Source organism: Colletotrichum godetiae (assembly GCF_030913485.1).
Source record: "Colletotrichum godetiae strain CBS 193.32 chromosome Unknown BDP55scaffold_32, whole genome shotgun sequence".
Taxonomy (NCBI): domain Eukaryota; kingdom Fungi; phylum Ascomycota; class Sordariomycetes; order Glomerellales; family Glomerellaceae; genus Colletotrichum; species Colletotrichum godetiae.
The window spans coordinates 467,709-493,710 of NW_026851280.1; the positions used below are offsets into that span (position 1 = coordinate 467,709).

The window sequence follows — 26,002 nt, forward strand, 5'->3', positions numbered from 1 at the left end:
ACTGATAGGCAAAGTTTCAACTTCAAATGTGCTCCTATTTGATCACATTTGTATTACCGTATCGAATCTTGTAGTACAATCTATCCACGTCAAGTAAGAACTTTGGCTTGATCTCCCAACCTAACTGGGGACATCAAGCAAGCAGAGTAGGGTGCTCTGCGAGATTAGACCAGAACTCCATTTCAAAGTCCCAAAGCTGGTGATTGGTATAAGGTTCCCACACTTCAAGAGGAGCATCATGTGTTGTCTGAGCTTCTTCCGCAGATGACCTCGCAGCGAGCAAAGAGTCAAGCATTGTCTGTATTGTCCCAGTTGCTTGGGTAAATAACGCAAAATTCGGTTCGCCGGCCTGGATCCAAGCTCCGGTTCTAGTCTCGGCGACCAAAACACTGAGGTCTTGTATCATCTTGGATCTTGAGTGGAGAAATACGTCCGACTCCGCATTAGCCTTCAACAACGCCAGCGAGATGACCCCGGCAGCAGGGAGTCCGTATTGCGCAACTTTCCAAATCAAACACGTTCCAGAGTTGACCAGCTGGTCGCGCAGTAGAATGACCTCAACCACGATCGAAAGCATTTCTATCGCAACCTTCAGAAGTTTGTCGTTTGGCTCGGAGATAGGTTGCTGTGAAACGAGTCCCAAAAGGAACAAGTTATGCAGATAATCTAGCCTGATATGGGCCAAGAAGTCTCGTTCGAAGGGGCTTTGTTGACAATCTCGCAGACTCGAATTGAGCCTGAAATGGACCGGCAAATCTTGCCATAGCGCTTCAACCTTGTGACGAAAGTCACTAGTACGATCAGTATCACCTGTTCAACTATAACCTGACTCTAGGGTAGAATGCAAACCTGATGTTTCTTGTGACATTTGTCATATTCTTTCTCCTTAGAAGTTGAAGCACCTCTTCCTTGAGAAATGCGAAGCGGGCTACGCAACGCGTATCGGTGTTGTAGTTGATGGGCTCTGACTGTGTAATCTGTACGTCGCCGGCCTCGTCTTCAATCCATCCATCGTGTACCTTTGGTATTTGGAAATGACAGTAGTCCTTCACTATTCGTGGAGGTCGTCCAAGAAATACAGCTAATCCCTTATCGGCAGTGTAGATCCGAGAAAAGCAAGCCTTTCGCAGCTCGATGACGAAAGGTGGGACATCGGGATTGCACCTCTCGATCTTCTCATGGTAACCCAACGCGAAGAGAGAACTTGCAAGATCCCCAATACGTCTCCATGAATGGTAACCTTATTGCAGGCAATATTAGCAGCATTCTACGAGAGTATAATTGAGGGGCTGTAAGCCACTTACTCTGATCTCCATCTAGATGAGAATGCACAATGAAGTTTTCATACTGGAGGATCAACTGCAGATCATTTAAACAATCGAGGGATAGACTTGTTTCCAAGCAATAGTCGCCGATGTAAGTCAGTGCCTGCATAAGTCTTCGCCGTTGTTCATTTGTTGTATACAGTGGCGGGAAGTAGGCAGTGTCGTAAGCTGCCCTGGCTGCAGCAACGAAGAAGATACCCAAGGTCTCCCACCTCAAGTTTGACCCAACCATCTGAGCTAGGAACTCCTGCTTGGTTAGTTTAGAACTCAAGGCAATAGGTCGTAGTGTGTTGGTCAATAGAGTTGCCACATAGCCAGCACTTGTGATCCTGGAGCCGCAGCCATCGTCCTCCCTAGAATGATTGCCCGTCGGAGTAAGCACCTCCCTCCAATTGTCCATAGAGTATAAGCACTCAATGACAACAGGGCCAGCCAAAGGCAAGTTCACACCTCTTCCGAGCCAAGAACGCACAAGAGGCGTGACTTTGGAGATGTCCATCTTCTCTAGATGCGAAAGTGCATGCATCGCCTTGTCCATGACAACCTGGTTGCCAACTAGATCAATTGGCGACGCCAAGCTAGACTGCTGAGTCAAGTCTACATCGGAGGCAGCGCCAAACCCGTCACCGGAGAAGACATGGCTAAATATCGTAGAGTGGCTCGAGACTCCGAGGAATCCGGGATTAGGATATCGATATGGTTGTGTCGAGGAGATTGGTGTCCCGGCGATCAGTGTCAGGGTATCAGCTGGAGACTGAGGTGCCGATGAGGCCATCGTAGCGATAGTCTCCGTCGGCCCAACTGATATGGGACTTCTGAGGGATAGACTAAGTGCGGGTCAGCCACGGCTATCAGGACACTGTATTGGTCACTGAAGCCTTACTCAGATTCACCGACTTGCGCTTTTGTTGCTCTTCTCCGAAAGGGCCGAGATCTGTAAACGCAGTGGCTCCGCTGCCCACGGCCAGTGCACCGTGTGCAGGCAGGTCTTTCGTGGCCACATGCCAACTTCGAACGCCGACAGGGCTCACAGGCGGCAAGTCTTACGTTCATCGCGCTTTTCATTCCGACATGTGCGGAGCATCAACAGACATACAGAAGTTGCTTGTTGCTGAGTGTGTAATGGTTCTGGCGTGCGATACTCGGAGTGAAGTCTGTCGGCGAACCTGGTCTCTTTTTGATTCCGACAACACTCGTGTTGGCATTTGAGTTGGGAACTCCGAGCCCCACATCACTCCGACATCACGCCGTAGTCCCATTCCTGTCTCGTTCCCCCCACCGTATTGGACTCCTAGGGCGCCCTTGACAGGAACATTTTCGATAAGGAGCAGTGGAGTGCGCGGATTAGTTCATAGACGGCGAGGAAAGGCGCAAATGTCATTATAGCTATCCACAAGTGAGACATCAACTGATGCTAATCCTGGCTGAGAATTGGGCTGTGAATCCATTGAAGTTAGGTTTACTCCTACCTCTATCTGCCCCTCTCTCCGATGACATGAGTCAAACGCCATCGGAATGGTTTCCATGCAGATTGACAAAGCCAATGTACGGAAGGCCGTTATATAAGTAATTGCTTTAGCCGTCTTGATGTATACAGAATCTAGCTCACAGCATCGAACATCACCGTTACCCGGATTCAGTTTCCTTATATAATACATGCAAACATGGGTGAATACACCAGCTCCAACAATGCCTCCATCCCAGACGCTATCACCGATTCCGTGTTGAAGCCGACTCGGCGCACGGTCCCGGCCAGCAAATGGGGCGTCGCAGCTCAATGTACCACCGAAGACTTCAAGACCAAAACAGACAAGCATAAGCCACTAGCAAAGGATTGGAGTCGTGAGTATTCCCACCTAGTCCGACATCTTGGATAGTACCTTCGAGGTGTTTTTACGGTAGAACTAACCTCGCCATACTTACCAGACCATTTGACCAGCGAATCGACAACGAGAACAGGATCCTCGCTGAAGGCAGCTTTCAAGCACTTACAGAACCCGGATGTCATCTCTCTCGGCGGCGGCATTCCCCTCAGCGAGTTCCTCCCCTTCGAGACCCTCTCATTTACGCCGTCATTCGTGCCGAGCAGCTCAAAGTCTAAGTCTACGACAAACGCGTCTGTTGACGATGCACGCTTTCGATCAAGCAAAACAGATCTTGCGGAAGGTCGAAGCGTGTTCGACATCTCTGTAGCGCTGAACTATGGTCAAGGTAGTGGGTCTCCGCAGCTCCTGCGATGGATCATTGAACACACCGAGATGGTTCACAACCCCCCTTATGCGGATTGGGGATGCACCATGACGATTGGCAATACCTCAGCGTTAGATATGGCTCTCCGCATGCTCGCAAAATCCGGAGACTATGTGCTGTCAGAGAAGTTCACATACTCGACGGCAGTCGAAACTGCGAAACCGATGGGTGTGAAGTTCCTTGGTGTTGACATGGACGAAGAAGGCTTGTTGCCAGAGAGCCTACTCCAAGTCTTGGATACATGGAACCCAGCGGAACACGACAACGCAACGAAGCCATTCCTATTGTATCTCGTTCCAACAGGTCACAACCCTACCGGCGCGACCCAAAGTCTCCAGCGTCGTAGGGACATCTACCGCGTAGCACAGAAGCACGATTTGATTATCTTGGAAGACGATCCCTACTACTGGCTTCAGATGGACCCCTACAGCCCATCCATAGATCTAGGAGGATCCTCTATGATCCCCCAATCGCCAGCAGAATTGCTCAAGACAATCGTTCCAACATACCTCGGACTCGATATAGACGGGCGTGTCATGCGCATGGATTCCTTCAGCAAGGTCGTCAGCCCTGGATCCCGAATTGGCTGGATCACCGCTCCACAGGCAGTCGTTGAGCGATACAAAACTCATGCAGATGTATCGACACAGGGACCCAGCGGATTCAGCCAACTCGCATTCTTCAAGCTCTTGGATGAGTTCTGGGGGCACGCCGGATTCCTTGAGTGGTTGCTGCACATTCGCAGAGAGTATACTGAGCGTCGGGACTTCATGGTGCGAGCTTGCGAACGGCACTTACCCCGAGAAATCGTCACATGGGAACCTACACGAGCGGGCATGTTTGTGAGTAACTCTTTCTTTGTCTACATAGTGGGCTGCTGGAACGTTCATTTACTAACAATTTTAGCAATGGCTCGGCGTGGACTGGCAAAAACACCCCGGTGCCTCGAAGAAGTCTCCGAGTGAAATCGAAGAGGAGATATGGCAAGAAGCACTGGCTCAAGGCGCGCTCATTGCTAGGGGCAGTTGGTTCAACGCTAATAAGCACATCCCATTGAACGAAGTTTTCTACAGGACCACGTTCGCTGCCGCACCTCTGGATCAAATTGAGGAGGCGGTGAAGCGATTGGGTATGGCACTCAAGAAAAGTTTCCAGCTGCAGTGAGACGGTTTGTTTCTAGGGTTACGCTCAAGCATGGTTGGAAAGGTTACAAGAACTAGGGAAACATCAAACTCAACATAGAGAAGGTCACTTGGTAAATTGCATTTGGAAGTGTGCATCAAAGTTCGATCCAGTCTCCTTGGAATTCCTTTACAATTTTGAATTCGGGACTGTCAGGTAAGATTGACCGATGAGAATGATTGCGGCGCAGTGTGTCCGGTGGGAATGGCCTCAAAAGTAAATTGGCCTCAGTGGAGACCCTATTGGAGATTGGATTGAGCCAATCATGTCTGGTATTAGATTGACAGGGGGTTGCGGCTTGCAACTGCTTTACCACTCATGCGATACTTGATAAGCCTCCCAACTGGATGCGAAACTGGATTTGCTTGATATCTGCACTCGCGGTCTCTCGGAAGTATTCTCTTCATGCGCCACATTCAAATAATCACTTTCCTGTCTTATATTATCGAGGCAAACTCGAACTCTCTTCCACTACACGCGTCAAAACACCGGAGTTACCAGATTGTTTGACAGTCGCGGCCTCCCTCATGGCTCAGACAGAGGAAGAACAAGTCCGTCTGGACCATGCCACGAACTTAGTTTGCCTCTCAGGTTTGCCCTTGGAATGCCTTCACCTTATTTTCGAATATATTGTCGAGTACGACGCGCAGAGCGACTCTAATTTGAGGGATGCAGCCCGTCTCTTATTTGTCTCAAGTGAGTGCCCTCGTAGTTCAAACACCGAATTGACGACTTGTAAGCCTTCAATGTCTGCTCAGTAGGGCTAACTTAGCATCAGAGCTGTTTGAGGTCGAAGTCATGAGAGCGATACACACTACCAGACTTCTTCATAAGATGAAGCACAATGCAGAAGTCGGCATTCTCGCCCAGCGAGGCCACTCGCACATGATATCACGCCGTTGTCGTGCGCAGCATCAGAGTAATGCAAGTTCATTCTTGGCAAAGTACCTCATGGTCCAGTCATATCGTCACTTGCCCTGGAACACAAGCTTAGCCACGGTGATCAACGCCATCACAGATCGGACAATGTCGGATGATGGCTTGGATCTTGACGACGGAGAACGATACAGACGTGTTCACCATTTCTGCCAGAACGCTATTCACCTTCCAGATCCAGTCGAAAGCTATGGAATTTGGCATCTCTTCGGTAACCATTTTCAGGGGCTGCTGTTTCCTTTGGATTCCGTCATCACAGATGAGCCATTCGAAGATTTAGTATTTCTGGCAAAAATCTATTTACAATCAGAAGAAGCCGAACGAATTGTGCTAGTACAAATCCTGAAAAAAGGCCCCAAATCGCTGTCATATATCGGAACAACCACGTCGCGGGCTGGGCAACACGGAGTTTGTTCACTCATGGGATCAGTCATGGAAGCTGCGATCAGAAGCCGCAGTTCGAATCTTGCCTTGCTTCTGATTAATTATGAGATCAACACCTCGCGCGCAAAGATCACGAAGACGGTCCAAGGAAAGAAGATGGAGGACGTCAGGTTCTACGATGTTCACTTCTGGAGGCTAGCCGTGGCTTTTGACGACATGGAGACCCTAAGCGCACTTTTGGATGCCGCAGACCGAAGAATACCATCCAAGGCCCTGGGCAAAATTCTTCTAGAGGCTATCTGCGTACCACGCCCAGAATTACTTCAGTTGCTTGTGGATAACCAAATGCCCCAGGGACAGGAAAAGGTGATCCGAAGCACTTACTGCAGGATTGACAGTAGGAATGACAGGTTGAAACAGGTCATAGATATGTGCCTCGAGGAGGCTATCGACCATGGCCATCCTGGGGTGTTCAACGTGCTCGCATGCACGCCTCACGCTATTAGAGGAGACTTTTACCGTCATAGCTGGAAAAAGAAATGGGGGTTCGACCCTTCGGTTCAGTCGACATCGGATGACTGTCGTCCCGCCAGGTCGCTCGTTGAGCACGCTGCTAGTTGCGGAGATGAGGAAAGTATCCGCAACTTACTTTCCAAAGGAGTCGGCCCCTATGGCCTTAGGAACGACGTAAAAACTCACCACTGGTTGAACCCATACCACCGTCTCAGTCACTTTCGTGGTCTGATGCCGATGATCGCAGCCGCTCAAGGCCGGCATGTCGGCGCCGTACTTGCTCTAATCAGGGGACACTTCAAGTGCAACGATGTCAGGTGGCTCTTAATCATCGGAACAGTCCTACAAAGCAGAGACAAGCAGCTACTCCACAGTCAACGAATCAACTCGAAACTATCAGCTACGTCAAAGATTGATGCAGACAACGAGGAGCTGCGGGTCCAGCGTGACAGAGATGTCAAATTCTGGCAAGAGTTGATCGACGCAGGGGTTCTGGATCTGCAACATTTTGCCAATGGATGCCAATGTTCCGAAACACCAATGGCAATGGCGGCAACTCATCCCACTCGCGTCGCAATCGATGCTGCCAGAAAATTTGTCTGCGAGGAACTCGTTATCCCTTTGGATGCCGATTACCGCGGACCCAGCGACCATTCATACATGGGGCGGTATGCCCGGCAAGTCACTGCGAAATCAAGCCCGGAGACAGGCACTCTCTTCGCTCTAGCAGCAGATTAGTAGGAAGAGAGCAAGGAAGAAAGTTCGAAAATGTATACCATGATGATAATATACGTGTAGCCAGCTGGAGACTGTTAAGTTTTTTTTGTTTAACCTTTACTTCCTTGTTATTCCATAAGATAGTATCATGTACCTAAATAATTAGGGGACCAAATCATTACGTCAATTCGTTCTGTTGTGTCACCTAAGAGTATCGCCGAGTTGCTGGACAGCCTAATCCAGCGCAACACAGTCGCCATGTGCCTAGCACCTTCTATGCCTTAGATTACTTGAGGTGAAAAAGTCTAGATGAGCTGTGTCCATGATTATGGCTGGGACTGCCTCACTCGTCCAGTCACGACTATTTAACTTGATCAGAAGTTGATACTTGAATGAGGAAGCTATGAGCTTGAGACTTGATCGATTTTCATTACACTTGGAGTCGGCGAAGCTAGAATAGTCACCACACCCTTTTCTTTTCTCATAAACGTCATATCCACGAAGTCCACGCCGCCCAACCCTACGCCAATTTGAGACCTCATCGACAACCACTTCTTCAAATGAGATGGGCAACATCCGAGACGTAGCGCTTGTTGGCCTTCTTTGCTGCGACACCACACTGTCCGGCGATGGCAGCTGTCTTGCCGTTGACGGCACACTGGCCGTTGGCGTTGCAAGCACCAGCTCCCTTTCCATCGGTGCAAGCCAAGCCAGAAAACTCAGCTTGGGACTTGCCCTTGCCCTTGGCAGCATTGGCGTTGCCGGCGTTGGCGTTGTTGCCCGCATTGGCATTGTTTCCTGCGTTGGCATTCTTCTTTGCGTTTGCGTTCTTCTTCGCGGCATTGGCGTTCTTCTTCTTGGCGGCAGCGGCGGCGCCGTTGTTCTTCTTCGCGGCAGCAGCAGCACCGTTATTCTTCTTTGCCGCTGCGGCGTTGGCGGCGTTCGCCTTGGCAGCGGCAGCGCCATTGTTCTTCTTGGCAGCAGCTCCGGCCGCCCTCTTCTTCTTCGCTCGGGCCTCGAGGTGGGCGGCGTCGTTTGCGACAAAGTCCTCTGCACGGACTTCAATAGGAAGAGCGACATCGTTTCCTTGGACTGCGGGGGCTAGAGACACAGGTTAGTACACCAGACTAACTTAGGTGGAACATTGGAAAAGGAACACTTACCAGAAATGACGTTGCCAGCCAAGAGGCCAATGGCGAAGAAAGCGGCAGTTGAGAACTTCATGTTGACTGAAGTGTATAGAGGTACTTCGTGAGAGTGAGTGGTATTATTCGTGCAGGTGACACCAGGTCTTAATGAATGATAGCTCAATTAAAAAGAGCCGCGCACAGCACGGAATGAACGTAATAGTAAGAAGTAGAACGGAGATAGCCAGACAGACGCTCGAGTGAGAAGAGGGAATTCCTGGCGGGAACAGAGATCCTCTTCATGTTCTTAAGTACGTCCAGCTGCAGCGCTCGCTGGTATGCCACCACCACATGCTCAATGCTTACATACAGACTTTGCTGTCACACCCTGAAACTCCGGATGGCGGCGTCACCTGAGCAGCAGTGCACCACTGCGTTGAGCAACACTCCAGATGAGTTTCTTTGACTCGAGATGACAGCCATGAGCCTCATCCTGCAACAAGACCTGTTCAGATGCCTGATCATCCCGTCACATCAGCAGCTCAAACGAGGCTTATTCTGCCGCAGACAAGGGTAGCCCCGGCTCTTCGGCACACATCGAAGTCGGTTAGGTCGGGCTCCCCTTCACCAATCCTGTCGCAAAAACCGTCCGCATCGCCGTTTCAAGCTTTAAAGTTAATGCAACTCGGCCTACAATTGGACCGCAGATGGAACCAGATTTTTCCCACAGTCGTTGCCCAGGGCCCCTGGAGGGCCTCGAGACCAGATTCAAGCTTGTTCTGCCAAACGCGAACCCCCGCACTTCTGGGTTTCGCCGTGCATGATTTTGAGAGAGGCCCGGTCTCTCTTGACAAGAGCCAATTGTTGGGATAACGTGGGAACCCTACTTTAAGCTTGCTGCCTTCCCGTATTAGAAATGACGCTTGTTTTGGGGTGACCTCTGACCTCTTGGTGGTCAGGGATTCCGGAAGCGAGGTCTTCTTCAAACGCGCGATGTTCTAGGAGTAGACTCTTGTTTTCGCCAAGAGCAGAACAGAAAAATGGGCTCCCCCAGAATTGTGCATTATTCTCCGGTTGATGGCAGGCCTGGGGCTGTCTCTAGCACGCACTTTGCTCAGAGGGATCGGGGCCGCCGGCCACCGACTTTGTGGCGATCTTCAGCCATTTGTCACGGACTGACTCGAATCACGTTCGGATTTCTTGGGTGAGTAAAAATAATCAGAAACGGCCACCTCAATGGTTGAATCTTTGGCCTCGCTGAATTTTATTTCCGCGGCGTAGTCCTCGCGTTCCCCCTCAAGTATCTTGTTCCCCCAAACATGGTCCTCTCGCCCAAAGTTGATCGTCCAACCCCGTGTTAAGGACGTGTCATTAACGCCTTCATTCCAGCTCAAGTTGGCTTGCGCCGACTGTGGGATGATTATGGCTGAGATTCAGGAGCTGAGGCCGCACAGCCACAGCCCTCCAATACCACCTGATCTTACTCTGTCGCGCTATTGCTGTTACAGAGTGCAGACTGCGAGATCGTCGCTCTCGGTAGAGGATGTGACTATGCTTGTTAGACCCCAGCTCCTGAACCTGTGCCTGTATCAGGTCCGCGGCAAGTTTTGCCGTGGATAGGACCATGTTTCCACATCCTAGTCATGATCAGGAGAATTATTCTAGGCCACAGAAATGCTCAATACTCCAATCATCGAGTTGATTCACAATTTCAGATGAGGTAAATTTTCTTGGCAAAGCAATTTTAGCAATTTTAGCCTGGTGAGTTTTTAGACTTCGCTCTCTTGACGTCAGGAATAAACTGACTATCCGCCAAACTCAACTCGACTAAGCGGCCCAGGTGATGCACCTTGGCACCTTAGATTTGCACAAGCAGAAGCAATTCGCCTCAGCCAACCCCAGTGTCGTTCACCTTGGCGTTGCAGGAAGATCAATCACAGACAACTCAGTCACGTGCAGCAACGGCCTTCCGAATTTCGCAGTGATATCGAATTTTATGGCCGCCAGATACGTGTAGCTTCCTTCCTAATCCAACCGTTGACAAGCCTTTCAAGATGCTCGGTGGGTTATGCGAGAAATGATGCATTTTGTCTACCTGTTTGCATGTGCATCGACTCTATCCCGACACTATACGTCCTTTTATACAAGCATTTGTTATCCAAGCGCGCTTCTTCTGACCTTGCTGTGTCATCTAAACCTATCGGGAGACATTTTTACACCGCCGCTTACTTTGCACGTTCTTGAGTCAACTCCGTGTAAATTTTAGTCGCAACGGGCTTTCCTGCTTTCGTACAATTGAGCTGGCTATTTTCGCCATTAACCGCAAAATGCGTCACTTTTTCGAACAAAATTCCCAACCGTGTTAGCTAAATGGTGATAGCTTCTGTTCCGTTCAGCCGATGCCAGATTTGGTAGTCGGAGGCCAAGCTCGCTCTCCGGTGTGATGGTTGACCTTTTGGGCCTAGACGACGGGTAAAATATCGAGGCAAAATGTCTGCCGCTGCAAGAGCGGGACGGCTTGCAGATCTTAACTATCGATAGTATTCACAGAGATTGCAGTGCCGCTGTACCCCAGATTTCATCGACCGACACACCAAAAAGTTAGATTTAGCCTGAGTTCTATCTCCCGGTGCCAAGGTCCTAAGTGCTTAGTGTACCAAACTTGGAAGGCAACTGCCGCGTAACGCCGAACTTGTCACGCGGACAGCCTTGTAATCATCCAGTAATGTTGACATCTTCTCCAACAACCGCGATGTAGTCATTGGGTATAGGAAGTATCGATGTGGTTGCTGTCAGGCACGTTTAGCCTCATTTCTTTCAGGTCTTCCCGTCCAGTAGGATGATTGTGGCATCAGGGTTCACACTATAAAAGCGGCATAGATCCGGTAGCCAACGATAGAAGCATGACTTCAAACGAACAGTCAGAACTTAACAGACCACAGTAATCAACGACTTACTCAGCTGCTACAATGGTTTCTTTTTCCAGAGCACTCGTCACTTTGGCGACTGTTATTGGGGTCATTGCCAGTCCTACTGGAGAACTCATCGAGAAGCGCCAATCCACTCCAAGCTCGACTGGATACCACAACGGATACTACTACTCGTGGTGGACTGACGGAGGGTCTCAAGTCACTTATACCAACGGTGCTGGCGGCTCTTACAGCGTCAATTGGGGAGGTGGCGGCGGGAATTTTGTTGGAGGCAAGGGCTGGAACCCGGGAGGTTCCAAGTGAGTCCATGTTCATTTGCACAACGAACATACATCTCTAATCAGTTGACCTTTTCAGAACCATCAACTACTCTGGCACATACAGTCCGAACGGGAACAGCGTAAGTGAACACCACATAAGATGGAGAATTGGAAATGTGTATTTCATAGCTGACCTCTTTTCCAGTACCTGGCTGTCTACGGCTGGACTCAGAATCCTCTGATTGAGTACTACATTGTCGAGAACTATGGCACCTACAACCCAGCTTCCGCTGCTACGAAGAAGGGCTCTGTCACTAGTGACGGCGGTACTTATGACATCTATGTCAGCACCCGCGTCAACCAGCCCAGCATTGAGGGCACTAAGACATTCCAACAGTATTGGTCCATCGTAAGTCGCATGCGTTGAAAGTCCCTTGCACTACTTATCGTGGTGAAAAGGCTCAGACTAATGATATATCCAACATAGCGAACCTCCAAGCGTACTGGCGGTACTGTTACAACTGGCAACCACTTTGCCGCTTGGGCGTCGGTCGGACTCAACCTCGGAACCCACAACTACATGATCGTGGCCACCGAAGGATACTTCAGCAGTGGATCCGCTAGCATTACCGTTAACACTCCTGCTTGATGGTGGGGAAGTGTCATCTGAAAGGCAGGAACCTCGCCCGATTCCCGGTGGGACCAAGGTAGGGCAATACACCTATCTTTCATAAATGATCAAAGATGGAGCTGCCAGTCGCCAGTTTCTTTCTATTATACATATCACTCAATTCTTTTGAAAAAAAATCGACACTTAGTTATGCACATACATGTAGTCTTGAAAAAATTCAATGGTAGCTTTACTCCACTATGTCCCTCAGGCCGACAGTGTCGTCTTGCGTTGTCCATTGATTACTGTGAGAAAACTCGTGTGTGTATTCAGCAGCAAAACGCTGCAAAGACAGAGGGAACTATCTACAATGAAAACAAGTGTGTTGAATGTTGTTGAGCAAGAGGAACCCGTAGAATGTGATGAAGGAACAGTTGGAACACGTCACAGTGGTCCGTTGCCCAATCTCGGAGGTTGCGTGGACACCAAACTTCAGAGATCCCGAAATTGGCATTCAAGGTGACCCGTTGATAGCCTCCTCCTCGGCCTTCTTCTTCGCAATCGCTGCGGCCTCCTCAGGAGCGATGTTGACGAAGGCCTCAGTAGTATCAACATTCTCAGCCTGAGAGATTGCATCTGCGCGAGCGCGGCCATACCATCGGCTAATCTGACCTCGCTTCTCCAACTCCAAGCCCCGAGCTGCGGCGCAGACGGGAGGCTCGATGAGCACCCCGGTTTGGGGAAAGGGCTCGAGGGGACCCCAAACGTTGCCATCATCGTCAGCGCCAACTCCCTTCGTCAGGAACTCCATCTGAGAGAAGTCATACGACACTGGCGGAACGCCAGGCACATCCTGTTCTCCGGGAACCCAAACGTTAACGGGCTGCACGTATGTTCCGGCAGTGATTCCGTTCTTGGTCACGCGGGTCTTGGCTACCCCGTCGATCTCTGCGGTGACACGATACTCTCGAGTGTACCTGAATAGGATGTTGTTGCGATATTCGAATTTGTTCTGGGCATTGCGGCCACCGCGAAGTCCCATGGACGCAATGATGCGGTTGGTAGTTGCGCCTGTGCAGGGATCAACGTCCATCGCGTACAAAGAAACTGTGGCACGGTTATTGGAGACGAAGCCGATGAACTGTGAAGTCATTTATCAGCACGTTGACTCAAGCCCTTAGGTTAGGCTAAAAACACTTACTCGAGACTCTGCAATTTCAGCGTTAGGATTGGGGTTGTCGATGCCCAGCAGACCTAGTTCCATTCTCACGTAGACAACGTCGCCAAGCGTGTTGATCTGTACGTTCTGCGCCACGATACTGAATGCAATAACCTCAGCACCTCGACGGAATCCGGAAAAGGTGATGAAATCGCCGGCCTGGAACGGAGCCATGACAACTGGGTCAGGTGCAGTACTTTGAAGAGTCAACACTTTGGAACTTGAAGACTATGTTGAATAGACACTGGGAGTCCGAGCTTACAAGGTGCCCGGCCCGACAAAAGGTCGGTTGCTTAGAGGGCAAAAAGGATCAGACTCATTGCGCGGAATGCACATTGGAAAGCCTGAGAAAGAGGTGATACTAGGGCTCTGATCATCGGCAGTCATCAACGGAGCGCCGGTATAGCCCTTTGAGAAAACAGCGTTCGGGTCTGAAATCCTCACAGTGGGGCCGTTCTGGATCTTGAGGCTTCCATCCGCAAAGTCTAAAGACTCAATAAAGCCACTGCTCAATCCCTCAAAGAACTCGTACATCTGGATTTGAGCAACGCGGGGCTCTCCATTGATACTGTTTCCGATAACCTATAGGTGGACATCAGCAATGCTCTGCGCCTTTTCTAGAGTGCATATCCGGGATTGGTGTTCAACTTGAACCTACCAAGGTCTCATATCCGGTGAAGTCCGCCTTATTGGCCACAAATTCCTTCCACGGGACCCAGGCAGCTGGAAATTGGACTAGTAGGTTCTTTGGAACATTGACTGTAAATCCATTGACAACTATTGTCCCGCCTGTGTTGAACGCGTCATCAGTCGCAGTAGCATCTTCAAGGGCACCCTGAACCCAAATTGGGGCCTCTTGACATGCCACAGAAGCCAACAATAGGGACCAGATAGTGATGAAAACGCGTAGACGGTGCATTTTGTACGTATATGATTGATGAAAAAGAAAGACGATGACTCTGGTGAGGGATTGCTAGAGTGTCATACGGATATCGTCGCCATTTTATCACCAATCTCAACAGGTATAATCACCCAGCTTTTCGTCAGTCTTGAAAAACACTTCATTTCCACTGTGCTCCTTCTTGATCCGTCGTCATTAACAGGAAGCTGTCGTAGATTGCAGTCAAGAGAGAGGGTGAGGTAGTAGACCCAGGCCCAATCCCCGCGTCAACGACCATTGCCAAGATTGAGCCATCACGTCTTCCTATTGCCTCCTTCGATGGACTGCCTTGGCCCTCTAGCAGATGCAAGTGTTTTCTCATCACGACAACTATAGGCGGCGAATGACACGCTGCAGCGTGACTCTGCGGATTCGACATTCTCGACCCGGGCAAGCCGACGCGGGTAACGGTGCAATGTGAGGCCTCCGTATTCCTCCGATCACCGGCCACCAGTCTGCAAGAGACCATGAATCTTGGAGTTATGAGGACTCTCATGATACACAGAACGCTGACCGCCAAACAGACAGGCCAACGAGGAAGTACCCATCTTGGAGTCCATGTCAACCTCCCTAAGAAGCCCGCTCCGCCGTCTTTGCCAAGACAGAAGATTGGTTGAGTGATTTCGCTCCGGCCATGCGCGTGACAAGAATGTACGTACTGACCCCTAGATGTAGTGCTGTACCCTTACATCGTGGAGGTAACCGCGAGTGCGCCATGATAACTCTAGGATGCGGCTCCACTGCGTGCAACTCTCCCGCATGGTTTAGGTCTCGGGCCTGGTTCCGCGAGGTGCGCTACAGGTCTATAATTGGCGAACTATGCCGGGGTAGGAATCGGGTTGAGAGAGAACCGAGTCGTCAAAAACTGCCAGCCCGGCATTCTGATTCAAGAATCCCGGGAGCGGGGAAGTTGCAACGGCTGGGGGAGTGCAACCAAGGATCCCGGACCGGCTTAGACTCTTGGTCATTTCTGCCGATGGGTGAGTTAGGTCTCAAGACCCAAGAGGAGGCTCCTGAGCGGCCCCAGCTCATGGGACGTGAGCTAGGACTACAATTTGACGAGCACCTTATTGGTGGTCGTAACTACCAGGGATAGGTAGGGGCTGTTGGTGACAAGGATGTCAACCGCAGATAATCGCCTAAACTTTCGTCACGCAAGAGGTGCGTCCAGACACTGCCAGTTGTCTCAGCTCTCATAATCTGATCTCGTTGGATACACGGTTGTGACTCGGCCAAGAAATCGTAAAGCATGGGTCACAGCGCGTGCCGACAAGTTTGGCCAGGCAAGAACAACACGAACGGCATTCTGGAAATTCAAAGAGGGTTCTGATAAAGGACAAGAAACACGCCTGGCAATTACCAGGTTAACCCGATCCCCAAAACAGAGTGGCTGCTGCGCGCTGAGACGCCTTTCATCCGGCGTTCTCCACGGTTTAAGTTTTGCAACTTCGCGTGCTATGGGCTGGGTTGGAGATATTACCGACGGACTACGCAGTATATCTACCAAGCTAGCTAAGAGTTGCCGTCCCTCGACGGTGATGCTACATCTTGGCAACAGCTACAACAGCCATGCAACTGCTTCCATGGCTTCGATCCCAGACAAGCATTGCAGCCGCATCAAGACTTGAGTCGCAGGCGGGTCCAGTAATACTCAGTAGGGGATCTTTACGCGATGTCCCACCCACGGGCTAGGTTCCATTTCAGGAGAGGGACGTGGTCTCCTGAGCGTTTAAATCTTTGTCGAACGCTCTCGCCTTCGAACGTTGGTCGTCATTGAAGGCAATTCGAATCTCGAAAGCGGAAATGCCAACATCTTTACCTTGCAGTATCCCCGCGCATTGCCTGCGGGAGTCATGGGTCTTGACCGGCCACTCCCGCCAAGAACTACCGTGAGAATGGGTCTAGAGCACGGTTAACATTGCCACCTTCCTGTCTAGAAAAGCGGCCGCAACCTCATTGCTCCATGTTCCCGGCTCTACATGCCTCTCAGGGTGATTCTATCTTTCCCCCTTTCAAAGTTGGTAGAGAGCGCGGGCCGGTGGCGGGGTGGCCTGGTTACAATGGAGATGGACGATGCGACCCAATCTCCATCGTGTTGGACCCTCTTGGCGAGAGAGAGAGAGAGAGAGAGAGAGAGAAAGAGAGAGTCGGCTCTTCAAATTACTCTAATCCCTGAACTGACATTGACATAATGCGTCAGCCTTCGGATGTTTTCTGTGGCTGATTTCAAATGCTTACAAGATTAAAGCATCCTCCTGCAGCAAGACATCATAGATGTTCGGCTGAACGGTGTCATGAATCTACAATAAGAGGAAGATTTCGAACTTTGTTAGCTTGAGCAGATAGCAAGTAAGCAAATCTTCCACTTCAGCAAGCTTCTCGAAGTCAAAGGGATCAGACGAATAGACTAGTCACTAGTGATTTTGCAGGAGTACTCTTATTGAAGTAAAGTTGGCGGATAAAGTTGCGGGTTGGCCGATTGACTCTTGGGGTAAAGTTTGGACGGCTCATTGCTTGTCCCCTGATTTACCGCCAGCGGAATCAAGCAGAACAGCTCTATGATCCTGGAGCCCCTGCCGACGAAAGCCGACGCTAGGAGAAGAAAGATGCGGGATTTACGAAACCCATGCTAGGCGCTCGGGAGAGATAGTTGTCGATAGCAAAGCGTCACCGAGTCTGCGTTTACGATCCCATCTCCGCTGCTGGAGGGGGGGCAAGTTCACCCGAGGGAGCAGAGTAGCAGCCGGGCTGTCTCCATTCCGAATGCAAGAAGAACTCGTTTCTAGATTGACGGTCCATTTTGGGTGTTTATCACCAAGGCTTCCTTGGAGGGGCGGATAGACTAGTCAACGTCGCTATAGCTCTTGGCAGGAGGTAGAACCATGCTCCCCGCCATAGCGGGCAGCTTATATCTTGACGGTATCGGCTGGTCATATGTCAGAAGCTGAATTCAGGTCCGTAATGGGAATACGAGCGTACTTCCGGTCTTGATCACGAACTCAAAACTGAGACCAGGCCAGGTCCAAGTACACGGGGCAAAGGAAAAGATCCAATGATAATATGCCCTTTCTGTAATTATTTATCCACTGAACATACGCGTAGAACAGAGAAGCACGCTAGCCCGCGAATAGTTAACAACTTCCAAGTGAATAACACAAAATTCTTGAACGCTTCATAAAAGCAGCACGCTGTATCAACTTACCTTAGTACCTCCATGTACCCAAGCGGCGCGGCACTTCAACTGAACACGTAGATAATTGAGTCGAGCCTGGTATTTCTCGCCTTCCTAGCTTGTTACGTGCTTCCTCTCCGATTTGATGTCGCAATGCAATGGAATTGCGGTTTCAAGCTCAGGCCCTTCGACTTTAAACAAGCACAAGCTTATCCCGAGTCATATTAGCGCAATAGCGTGTCATTCTTCCAAGACTGCCATATTCTTAGCGAGAATTTGCTTGACAGTATTATCGCCAAAGAGCCTCTAGCGGCGTTTGCCAAGATACATGGTCGTGCACCATCCCAGCAGCAACCAGCACAAGCATCGTTCATGCCAATCTCGAGATGAAAGGGTCATGAGGAACGGAACATGCGCCAATACTACTCTATCCAAGTAAACATCACTTCACTTTGTTTGCCTGTGGGGTTTTGCCGTGACTGCCACCTTGTGCAGTAAAATTGGATCCATACCACGGTATGAGAGATATGGTCAACATCACAAGACGACCGGCTTAGTGGCGATGTAACTGACATGGCATGTATCCCTAAGTGTGCGCGATTTCTGCAGTTGATTCCATCACGTACATCGGCCATCGATTTCCTATCCTAGCCTGATATGCGAGTTTCTTGCAGAATACTTGCAGCAGTCACAAGGCATGCATCGTCTTCCACGTTGCGACCGGATTACCATAAGGAGACTGATCGATGTCTTTTGACAGGAATTCTATCCGACTTCGGAGTGGAAGAAGAAATGACTCTGGTACGGGAAATTTCCTCTATATTCGTTTCCCTCGGTCTTGCTTCCTCATTCTTATTTAAGAGTCTTCAACCCTTTTCTTTTCGATCCAACAGAATTTCTTTATTGACAGATTATACAGGATTCGATCTCCTGGTCTTCAAGTCACTTTTCTTCTCCCTACACCATGAGGTTTCAACTGACCGTGGCGCTTTTGCAAGCAGCCCTCTCCGCCAGTCTCGTCCAGGCTCAGAACTCTTCCTTCGATGATACACACATCTCCCGGATTCCCGAGAAAGAGGTTACAGCCCTCGCTCAAATCGTGGAAGATGATCCAGAAGACATTTTCACCCTTCTCAAGGATTGGGAAAGCCCTGAGTATGCCTTGATATACAAGGTGCCTCTGCCAATCCCGCCGGTCAAGGAACCTACCAAGTACGACTATCAGCTACCTTTCTGTTGGAGCAATCGTTTGTCTAATATATCTCATAGAAAAGTCATCAACCCAGTGACAAACAAAGAGATTTGGTACTACGAGCTTGAGATCAAGCCCTTCACTCAGGCGGTCTATCCTAACTTGCGCCCTGCAACGCTGGTGGGCTACGACGGCATCTCCCCGGGTCCGACACTGATTATCCCTCGAGGAACGGAGTCTATCGTTAGATTTATCAATAATGCCGCTGCCGAGAACTCGGTTCATCTTCACGGATCCTACTCTCGCGCCCCTTTCGACGGTTGGGCGGAAGATATCACCAACCCAGGGGAGTACAAGGACTACTATTATCCCAACCAACAGTCTGCGAGACTGCTGTGGTATCATGATCACGCAATGCATCTTGTGAGTTGATTTGATCACCTTTGAATGGCGGACAGAGTCGCTAACTTGAGATCTCAGACCGCTGAAAATGCGTACATGGGACAGGCCGGAGCCTACCTGATCACGGATGAGGCAGAGAGCCTTCTCAACCTGCCTTCAGGCTACGGCATTCATGATATCCCTCTTGTTCTCTCTGCGAAGCAATACAATGAGGATGGTACCCTGTTCTCAACCAAGGGGGAGACTGATAGTCTATGGGGCGATCTTATCCACGTCAATGGTCAGCCCTGGCCATTCCTCAACGTCGAGCCAAGAAAATACCGGTTTCGTTTTTTGAACGCAGCTGTCTCCCGCGCCTTTGCACTATACCTGGTCAACTCTAATGCTGTGAACGGAAAGCTGCCGTTTCAGGTCATCAGCTCCGACAATGGCCTCTTAGGGAAGCCAGTGCAAGTTGCAGACCTTGTGAGCCGCATCGATATCGTACTAGTGACGGGAACTTGCTAATATCAGTCAGTACGTCTCACCAGCTGAGCGATATGAGATCATCATCGACTTTGCTCAGTACGCTGGCCAAAGACTCGAAATCAGAAACTTCCCCAAGGCTGGCGGGATCGGCGTCGAGGATGACTACTTGCACACCGACAAAGTAATACAGTTCGTCGTCGGCACGACCTTATCTAGCCCCGACACATCAAGCGTTCCAGACGTCCTTCGCACAGTTCCTTTCCCAACATCAGCGGATAACGTCATTGACCACCATTTCCGCTTCCATCGTACCAACGGCGAATGGCGCATCAATGGTGTGGGCTTCGCCGATGCGGAAAATCGCGTTCTCGCAAACGTCCCCAGAGGCAAAGTCGAGATTTGGGAGCTTGAGAACAGTTCTGATGGTTGGTCTCATCCCATTCACGTCCACCTCGTCGACTTCAAAGTCATCGCTAGAGACGGTGATCGTGGTGTGATGCCCTACGAAGCGGAGGGTCTGAAGGATGTTGTATGGCTGGGCAGAGGCGAGTCAGTCCTCGTTGAGGCACACTACGCCCCCTGGGACGGTGTTTACATGTTTCACTGCCATAACCTGATTCACGAGGACAGTGATATGATGGCCGCTTTCAACGTCACTGTTCTTCCAGAGTTTGGATACAACGAGACCAAGTTCATTGATCCTATGGAAGCACGCTGGAGAGCGAAGCCGTACGTCATGGCCGATCTGCGCACTCGAGCTGGACCGTTTTCCGACTCTGCCATTGAGGAGTCAGTCCAGGCCATGGCCGCTACCGACCCGTACAGCAAAGTTGACGACGTGTATAAGAACCTTGATCAGTACTGGGCATCGCATGTAAGTAATTAGGATGATTTGGGGACGAGACTGGGGTTCGAGGCGCCTAAACACGTATTGTCTTCCCAGCTCACACGTACTCCCTGCCATTTTCTTTGCTCATTGGCTTCTACAGACTACATTCTCTCATACTTCTATTTTCCTGTCATCGTCACCTTCTTGTACATACGTAGACATGAGCTTGCTCTATTCCATGAACCATCAGCTTAGCAATCATTCATAACTTGATAGTCCCGATCATGGAGTGAACTATGTTTTGATTTTGTAGCGCGAACCCCTTTGTCCGATACAATCCTAGCTCCGGAAAGCGGCATGAGAGAGTGATCATCGAGGTGCTCTCATGTGGTGCCGTCCTGTGGCATAGCATCAATCGAAAGACGCCTTTTGTGCATTCGTATTGAGATTTTGGAGGGATTTGAAAGCCACACAGCAGAAAATTCTGTATATTACACAGCACAAGGGCAATAAGCAAGTGCTGTCATAATTGTGTACCGTCAGCTTTGGCAGCGAAGTTGGATGATTTCTCATCCCCACACGAACCCCTTGGATCAAGCTGGGCAGAATTTGATCCGCCGACCTGCCGTGAGCCAGGTATACCCTACCAAGCATCTCCATCCCCTCAATAAGCTTCAGACTCACCTACCCATTTCGAGGCTCCTGGCAGCACCCAAATGTAATTAGTCTTACACCGTTATCCTAATTTCGACCAATCTCAGTCTCTCCAAGGCTTGCCAATCAAACGATCGACGCAAATGCATGGTTGCAGAATTGAAGAGCATCCTCTTTCGGAGAAATTCCCACCAATCTGGGCCATGTTCGGAATCTAAGCCGACGGACTTGGTGTTTATTCCAAGCAAATGGGCAGACGATCGAACTTGACAATGCTCACGGTTGCCAATACTAGTCCAATCATAGCAAGAGCGGTGGGTGACTTTACTTCTGAGATGGGACGAACAGCCATTAGAGGTAGCAATGGGATGGCTCCGAAATGAGAGGAAGATGCCCGCTGCAGCGTGCCAAAATTTCGAATTGAGTCCGTCAATCAGAAGGAACTTGCGCTAACAATCACATAGTAGTACCTAAGCTGCTGACTTATTTACTAAGTAGACGTATATATTCCGCGCCGATGGGCGCTCCCACTCAAAGCACTCTAGTATAGGGGCGCCACTTCCTTCGTTCTTTTTTCCATATTTCTCAAATCAAATTAGCAGTGTCTTCGACGCCTGTGACCTCAAAATGAAGTTGACCTTCACTACCATCGTTGGCGGGCTGGCTGCGACAACCACAGCCCATGGTTTCGTTCAACATCTCATGCTCGGCGAGAATCTAGTCGACACTTGGAACCCTTACAAAGATCCATCGAAGAAGGTCAACAAGATAACTCGCAAGTTTAAAGACAACGGTCCGGTAACCGACGGCTTGTTCACGGTAGGTCCTATCGACTCGGGCCATTGCCAAGGATCTATGACAGGACATGAATGCTGACTTATCCAGACCGATGCCATTACCTGCAACACTGGATCTGATAAGAACAACGTTCCTGCCACTGAGACCGCTAGTGTGCCTGCCGGCAGCATTGTCAAGTTCATGTGGACTGAGTGGAAAAGCGATCATCCTGGCCCAAGTACGAGGATATCTTAGCCCGGTTGTTGTTGTTGTTGTTGTTGTATTTAACGCCGTGGCGGCCGGGCTAGAGCCCTTACCGCAGACCTCCCGAAGGGTATATGGCGTGGAGGGCCGTGAGCCAAGGCTACCTACTCTACAGTACGTCGTCTCTTTACATCGTCCTCCAAATCATGCCTTGTGGCCACTACGCGTTCTGTCTGTCCCCGGTTCCCGCTGGTGCCCCAGTTTCATTCTTTCCCAAATCGTCCCTTGGAATCGGGAGGTTCTTTGTAGTCCGCACTCACATCTACGTAGGTGTGGATGCTGCTACCGCAGACAGATCTTCTGGAAGAAGTCCGTCACGCGGAGAAAGGCCTCGAAGCCTCGTGGGTCGGTGATTAATCTCTTGAAGTAGGCCTCGAGAGATCCCATAGGGCCTATGGGCTCGGGCATACTGCGAGAGTGGAGGGTCGGCCACCGTTGCCTCCTCGCCAGCGTTAGTCGACAGTAGACCAGGTGGTCCACGTCTTTCGCCTCTCCACAAGAGCACATCATTAGAGCGTCGTCGTGGTTGAAACGTCGGTGATATTGCTCGAAGTCCCCGTGACCCGATCGTGCCGCCAGCAGGTGATGTAACGTAGCCCGCGGCAAGGCCAGTTCAGGAGGGCTGGACAGAGCTGCCTCAAGCCCCAAGTCCGCGTACCGCGGCCTTCGCTCTTTATACCACCATCTCCTGTGCTGGCTTTGTAATTTTTCCCTTGCAAGCCGCTTGATGCCCGCTAGTGTTGCCATTTGACCCATCCGCGCCGGCAGTGTCGTTCCTTCTTTGGCCAGCCGGTCCGCGGCCTCGTTTCCTTCGATGCCCTGGTGTCCCGGGGACCAGTGCGTCCGTATATCAAATATCCTGGCCGCTTCTTGGATTTCGAGGAACGCGTCTTGTGACGAGTCCGGCGCCTTGCCGCGGATGCCTTGTATAACGCTGGTGTTGTCGATACATATGTGGATTGGATGACCGCGATTGGTGAGCAGAGCCCTTCTGAGGCCGGTTCGCGCCCCTTCGACCTCGGCGTCGAACACTTCTGCTAGTCCGAGTCGGCCGCACCCTTGTGCTATGCGTTTGGAGTCTCGGTAGATGACGAAGCCGTACCCCACGGCTCCGTTCGTCGCCCTGGAGCCGTCCGAGAAGACGATCATATGGCTTTCCGGTACTGTCTTTAGCCAGCGCTCGAAAGCTTTCGCAGCCTCTTCTTTGCATTGAACTACTATCTGATCCTGTGAGCTTGGCAGGTACTGTGATTGAAGGAACGCTGGTCTTCCGCATCTTGGCAGAAGTTCAGCCGTCCGTTGTAGTCTCGTCTGTTGCTGTCCCTGCTGGGAGAGCCGCGCGACTAGCGGGTGTCGGCGATCAATCCTCTGTAGTCGGACTGCGGCCCGTAAGCGGACGCCCTCTAAGGCGACTTTGGCTGACGGTAAGCCGGCGTCTCGGAGGAGGCTACTGGTTGGCGTTGTCCTCCAGACAGGCAGAACGGCCCTTGCTGCCGCTGTAATGACGCTGTCGATCTTCTGCACGAGCCCCTTTTGGCCTGTGTTGACGGGTCTTCCTTGGAGAGGCGGATTCGTGTCTGTCTCCGCTTGGCGTCTCGAAGCCGGCTTCGTGATACCTGCGTACCATGTTTCGGCGCCGAAGAGCGCGATCGGCAGTACGCAGGAGACGACGGCTTTTCGCACGGCGGCCGCTGGGAGTCCCCTCTTTGTGTTCGTAAGCTGTCTCAGATGTTGAGCTGCCCTCTTTGCTGCAGCTACTTTTGCGTCGACATGGTGCCGGAAGGACAGTCTCTTGTCGAACCAGACACCCAGCCAGCGTACAGGTTTCGTCGAGGCCTTGACCACCAAATCCCCCGCCCGGACCTCTGGCAGCTCCGCTGGCTGGCCGTGCTTCCTAGTAAAGTGGATGACCTCGCACTTGCTCGGGTCAAAGGAGACCTTGTTCTCCAAGCCCCATCTGAGAATGCCGGCTGCGCTTCGGTTGAGTATTGCGACGTTGCTCTCCAGGGAGGGGCTGATGGCCAGAGTGGCGATGTCGTCCGCGTACCCGAATCGCGCGTTCGGGTCGTCTTCAAGTATCTCTGCGATGTAGAGCAGAAAGGCAATGGGAGATAGTGGTGACCCCTGAGGCAGCCCGCATGACAGCGGGAAGTACTCCGTTGTGCTTTCTTCCAGTCGGACTCTAGCGGTGCGGTTGCAGCAGAAGCTAAAGATCAGTCTGGTCAGGCCATGTGGCCATCCCTGCTGACGCAGTCTAATGACGAGCCGGTTCCGAAGGACGGAGTCGAACGCCCCTTTTACGTCCATAGTCAGAAGTGTCGCCGTGAGTCCTTTTAGGAGGGCCATCTCGATGTCGTGGGTGAGGCAGGTCGTCAGATCGACGGCTGACCTGCCTTGTAGAGCCCCGATCTGTTGCGGACTGATGATGCGCTCGACAATCGCCAGGGACGCCATCCTTCTGGCTATCAGTCGCTCTAGTCCCTTGCCCAGGCACGAGAGGAGCGCGATCGGCCGCCAGGACCCGGGCTTGGAGGCATCCCTGCCGGCCTTCTGGATCATGACCACCTCAGCTCTGCGGAAGGGCAGAGGAAAGTGGCCGGCCCGCATACAGGACTGGAATAGCTGCCTGACCGGTTCCGAGATGACATCCCAGCATGCCTGGAGGAGGCGTGTTGTGATGCCGTCCACACCAGGGTCGTTGTCTTTGTTAAGGTGGCCGTCTTCACTTCTTCTCCGCTAACATTGTCCTGCCAAGTAATCGCTCGCCTCGGGACGACGGGTACGTCAAACGGGTCACCCGGTGCGTCATCTTCCGCACTAAACCTGTCGAGAAGGGCTCCCCGAAGCGCTTGAGCCTTTTCGTTAGTATCCTCGATCGTCTGGTTGTCCACAACCAATGGGGTGCTCTGGTCAGTAGGCTCGCCTTCCGCCAACCCATGATCTGGTACAGGTCCCGGTCTGAAGCGACTCCATCGATCTTTCCGGCCCAGTATGCTCGCTTAGCCTTCCTCACCGTGCTCAGGAACGCCTTTCGTTTCTCCATTAGATAAAGGTGCGCATCTTGCTCCGTCTCCCAGGCTTGTTGGTTGCGGGCAGCACGGTATGCTCTGTGGGCCTCTGCGCATTCCTCCGTCCACCAAGCCGCGCCTTTACCATGTTTTCCTCTCTTCTTGCCGACCGCCTCAATGGCTCGGGAGAAGAGCTCGACGATGTGACTTGCCTGCCCGTCCAGGTCTTCCGGAGTAGGTTGATCCCCCAGATTGGCATCGCAGCTAGCCCCCCTTCGATCAGGTCTCTCAGCCGAGGCAGCGCCGATCGGGCACTGACAGTGGCCGTGGCTGCGGGTGGCCCTCTCCCTGTGACACTGGCGTTTGAGTAGTGGTATGACGGCCACGATGGCCTCGTGGTCAGCTCCCGGGTGTAGCTGTGGGCTGACCTGCGCGTGCGCAAAAGGGATATTAGAGAAAGCCAGGTCCAGGACATGTCCGCAATCCTGGGTTGCCACCCCAACTTCGCTGATAAGAGAGAGATTGTGCCGTCTGCCCAGCCTGCGATGTCATCTCCCCGGTTCCCGTTCCTCGTCCCGGGCTCCCAAGAGTAGTGATGCGCGTTGAAGTCACCCGCGATCAAAGCTCGCTCCGGGGGTTTGAGTTCTAGCAGTATCCCTGTTGTGCGGCTGTGGGGTCGCGGGTTGTCTGTACACGTTGACGATAGTCGTCGTTTTGTCGACCACCAGCCACAGTACGTCTCTCGTGTGGACAGGCCTCTGCTGCTCCACCGTCATCCCTATCCCTTGCGTGTGTAGGTCAATACTCTTGGTCTGGTTCCTTCGCTGTCCCAGAAGTCGACCG

At 51.4% G+C, this 26,002-nt stretch overlaps 10 protein-coding genes across 10 annotated transcripts; 6 read left to right on the forward strand and 4 right to left on the reverse strand.

Moving 5' to 3' along the window:
- Nucleotides 1-31: 31 nt before the first annotated feature.
- Nucleotides 32-2,484, reverse strand: BDP55DRAFT_670847 (uncharacterized protein). Its single transcript, XM_060575416.1, has 4 exons — nucleotides 2,209-2,484; nucleotides 1,305-2,152; nucleotides 850-1,240; nucleotides 32-791 (listed from the first exon to the last, which is right to left on the reverse strand). Exons 1-4 carry the CDS (start codon nucleotides 2,388-2,390, stop codon nucleotides 134-136), a joined length of 2,079 nt encoding a protein of 692 aa, XP_060427327.1. The 5' UTR covers nucleotides 2,391-2,484; the 3' UTR covers nucleotides 32-133.
- Nucleotides 2,485-2,912: 428 nt separating this feature from the next.
- BDP55DRAFT_614544 (pyridoxal phosphate-dependent transferase) lies at nucleotides 2,913-5,192 on the forward strand. Its single transcript, XM_060571244.1, has 3 exons — nucleotides 2,913-3,167; nucleotides 3,252-4,417; nucleotides 4,482-5,192. Exons 1-3 carry the CDS (start codon nucleotides 2,990-2,992, stop codon nucleotides 4,737-4,739), a joined length of 1,602 nt encoding a protein of 533 aa, XP_060427328.1. The 5' UTR covers nucleotides 2,913-2,989; the 3' UTR covers nucleotides 4,740-5,192.
- A 728-nt stretch (nucleotides 5,193-5,920) lies between these two features.
- Nucleotides 5,921-7,328, forward strand: BDP55DRAFT_770356 (uncharacterized protein; the record flags this gene model as incomplete). The annotated part of the gene is made up of 1 exon (XM_060581084.1): nucleotides 5,921-7,328. The coding sequence occupies exon 1, from the start codon at nucleotides 6,114-6,116 to the stop codon at nucleotides 7,326-7,328; it is 1,215 nt and encodes a 404-aa protein (XP_060427329.1). The 5' UTR covers nucleotides 5,921-6,113.
- Nucleotides 7,329-7,863: 535 nt separating this feature from the next.
- On the reverse strand, nucleotides 7,864-8,531 carry BDP55DRAFT_695586 (uncharacterized protein; the record flags this gene model as incomplete). Its single annotated transcript, XM_060577486.1, has 2 exons — nucleotides 7,864-8,408; nucleotides 8,471-8,531. The coding sequence occupies 2 exons, from the start codon at nucleotides 8,529-8,531 to the stop codon at nucleotides 7,864-7,866; spliced, it is 606 nt and encodes a 201-aa protein (XP_060427330.1).
- Nucleotides 8,532-9,774: 1,243 nt separating this feature from the next.
- BDP55DRAFT_670852 (uncharacterized protein) lies at nucleotides 9,775-10,065 on the reverse strand. Its single transcript, XM_060575417.1, has one exon. It carries the CDS (start codon nucleotides 10,058-10,060, stop codon nucleotides 9,815-9,817), a length of 246 nt encoding a protein of 81 aa, XP_060427331.1. The 5' UTR covers nucleotides 10,061-10,065; the 3' UTR covers nucleotides 9,775-9,814.
- Nucleotides 10,066-11,403: 1,338 nt separating this feature from the next.
- BDP55DRAFT_586699 (xylanase) lies at nucleotides 11,404-12,445 on the forward strand (the record flags this gene model as incomplete). The annotated part of the gene is made up of 4 exons (XM_060570880.1): nucleotides 11,404-11,663; nucleotides 11,722-11,764; nucleotides 11,830-12,033; nucleotides 12,112-12,445. The coding sequence occupies 4 exons, from the start codon at nucleotides 11,404-11,406 to the stop codon at nucleotides 12,271-12,273; spliced, it is 669 nt and encodes a 222-aa protein (XP_060427332.1). The 3' UTR covers nucleotides 12,274-12,445.
- Nucleotides 12,446-12,748: 303 nt separating this feature from the next.
- On the reverse strand, nucleotides 12,749-14,372 carry BDP55DRAFT_614551 (uncharacterized protein; the record flags this gene model as incomplete). Its single annotated transcript, XM_060571245.1, has 5 exons — nucleotides 12,749-13,375; nucleotides 13,436-13,649; nucleotides 13,716-13,822; nucleotides 13,898-14,035; nucleotides 14,112-14,372. The coding sequence occupies 5 exons, from the start codon at nucleotides 14,370-14,372 to the stop codon at nucleotides 12,749-12,751; spliced, it is 1,347 nt and encodes a 448-aa protein (XP_060427333.1).
- Nucleotides 14,373-15,042: 670 nt separating this feature from the next.
- BDP55DRAFT_634269 (uncharacterized protein) lies at nucleotides 15,043-15,489 on the forward strand (the record flags this gene model as incomplete). The annotated part of the gene is made up of 1 exon (XM_060572646.1): nucleotides 15,043-15,489. The coding sequence occupies one exon, from the start codon at nucleotides 15,043-15,045 to the stop codon at nucleotides 15,487-15,489; it is 447 nt and encodes a 148-aa protein (XP_060427334.1).
- A 3,040-nt stretch (nucleotides 15,490-18,529) lies between these two features.
- Nucleotides 18,530-20,513, forward strand: BDP55DRAFT_556623 (multicopper oxidase; the record flags this gene model as incomplete). The annotated part of the gene is made up of 5 exons (XM_060569609.1): nucleotides 18,530-18,664; nucleotides 18,740-18,777; nucleotides 18,835-19,180; nucleotides 19,238-19,624; nucleotides 19,677-20,513. 5 exons carry the CDS (start codon nucleotides 18,530-18,532, stop codon nucleotides 20,511-20,513), a joined length of 1,743 nt encoding a protein of 580 aa, XP_060427335.1.
- A 1,224-nt stretch (nucleotides 20,514-21,737) lies between these two features.
- On the forward strand, nucleotides 21,738-22,142 carry BDP55DRAFT_730774 (uncharacterized protein; the record flags this gene model as incomplete). The annotated part of the gene is made up of 2 exons (XM_060579735.1): nucleotides 21,738-21,929; nucleotides 21,996-22,142. The coding sequence occupies 2 exons, from the start codon at nucleotides 21,738-21,740 to the stop codon at nucleotides 22,140-22,142; spliced, it is 339 nt and encodes a 112-aa protein (XP_060427336.1).
- Between the last annotated feature and the right edge of the window lie 3,860 nt (nucleotides 22,143-26,002).

Coding starts and splice junctions, on each gene's coding strand:
- BDP55DRAFT_614544 (XM_060571244.1), top strand. CDS start 2,990: ATGGGTGAATACACCAGCTCCAACAATGCCTCCATCCCAGACGCTATC. Junction 3,168..3,251: donor ACTAGCAAAGGATTGGAGTC/GTGAGTATTCCC, acceptor CATACTTACCAG/ACCATTTGACCAGCGAATCG. Junction 4,418..4,481: donor CTACACGAGCGGGCATGTTT/GTGAGTAACTCT, acceptor TAACAATTTTAG/CAATGGCTCGGCGTGGACTG.
- BDP55DRAFT_670852 (XM_060575417.1), bottom strand. CDS start 10,060: ATGGTCCTATCCACGGCAAAACTTGCCGCGGACCTGATACAGGCACAG.
- BDP55DRAFT_670847 (XM_060575416.1), bottom strand. CDS start 2,390: ATGAAAAGCGCGATGAACGTAAGACTTGCCGCCTGTGAGCCCTGTCGG. Junction 1,241..1,304: donor TCATCTAGATGGAGATCAGA/GTAAGTGGCTTA, acceptor GCCTGCAATAAG/GTTACCATTCATGGAGACGT. Junction 792..849: donor AATGTCACAAGAAACATCAG/GTTTGCATTCTA, acceptor TGATCGTACTAG/TGACTTTCGTCACAAGGTTG.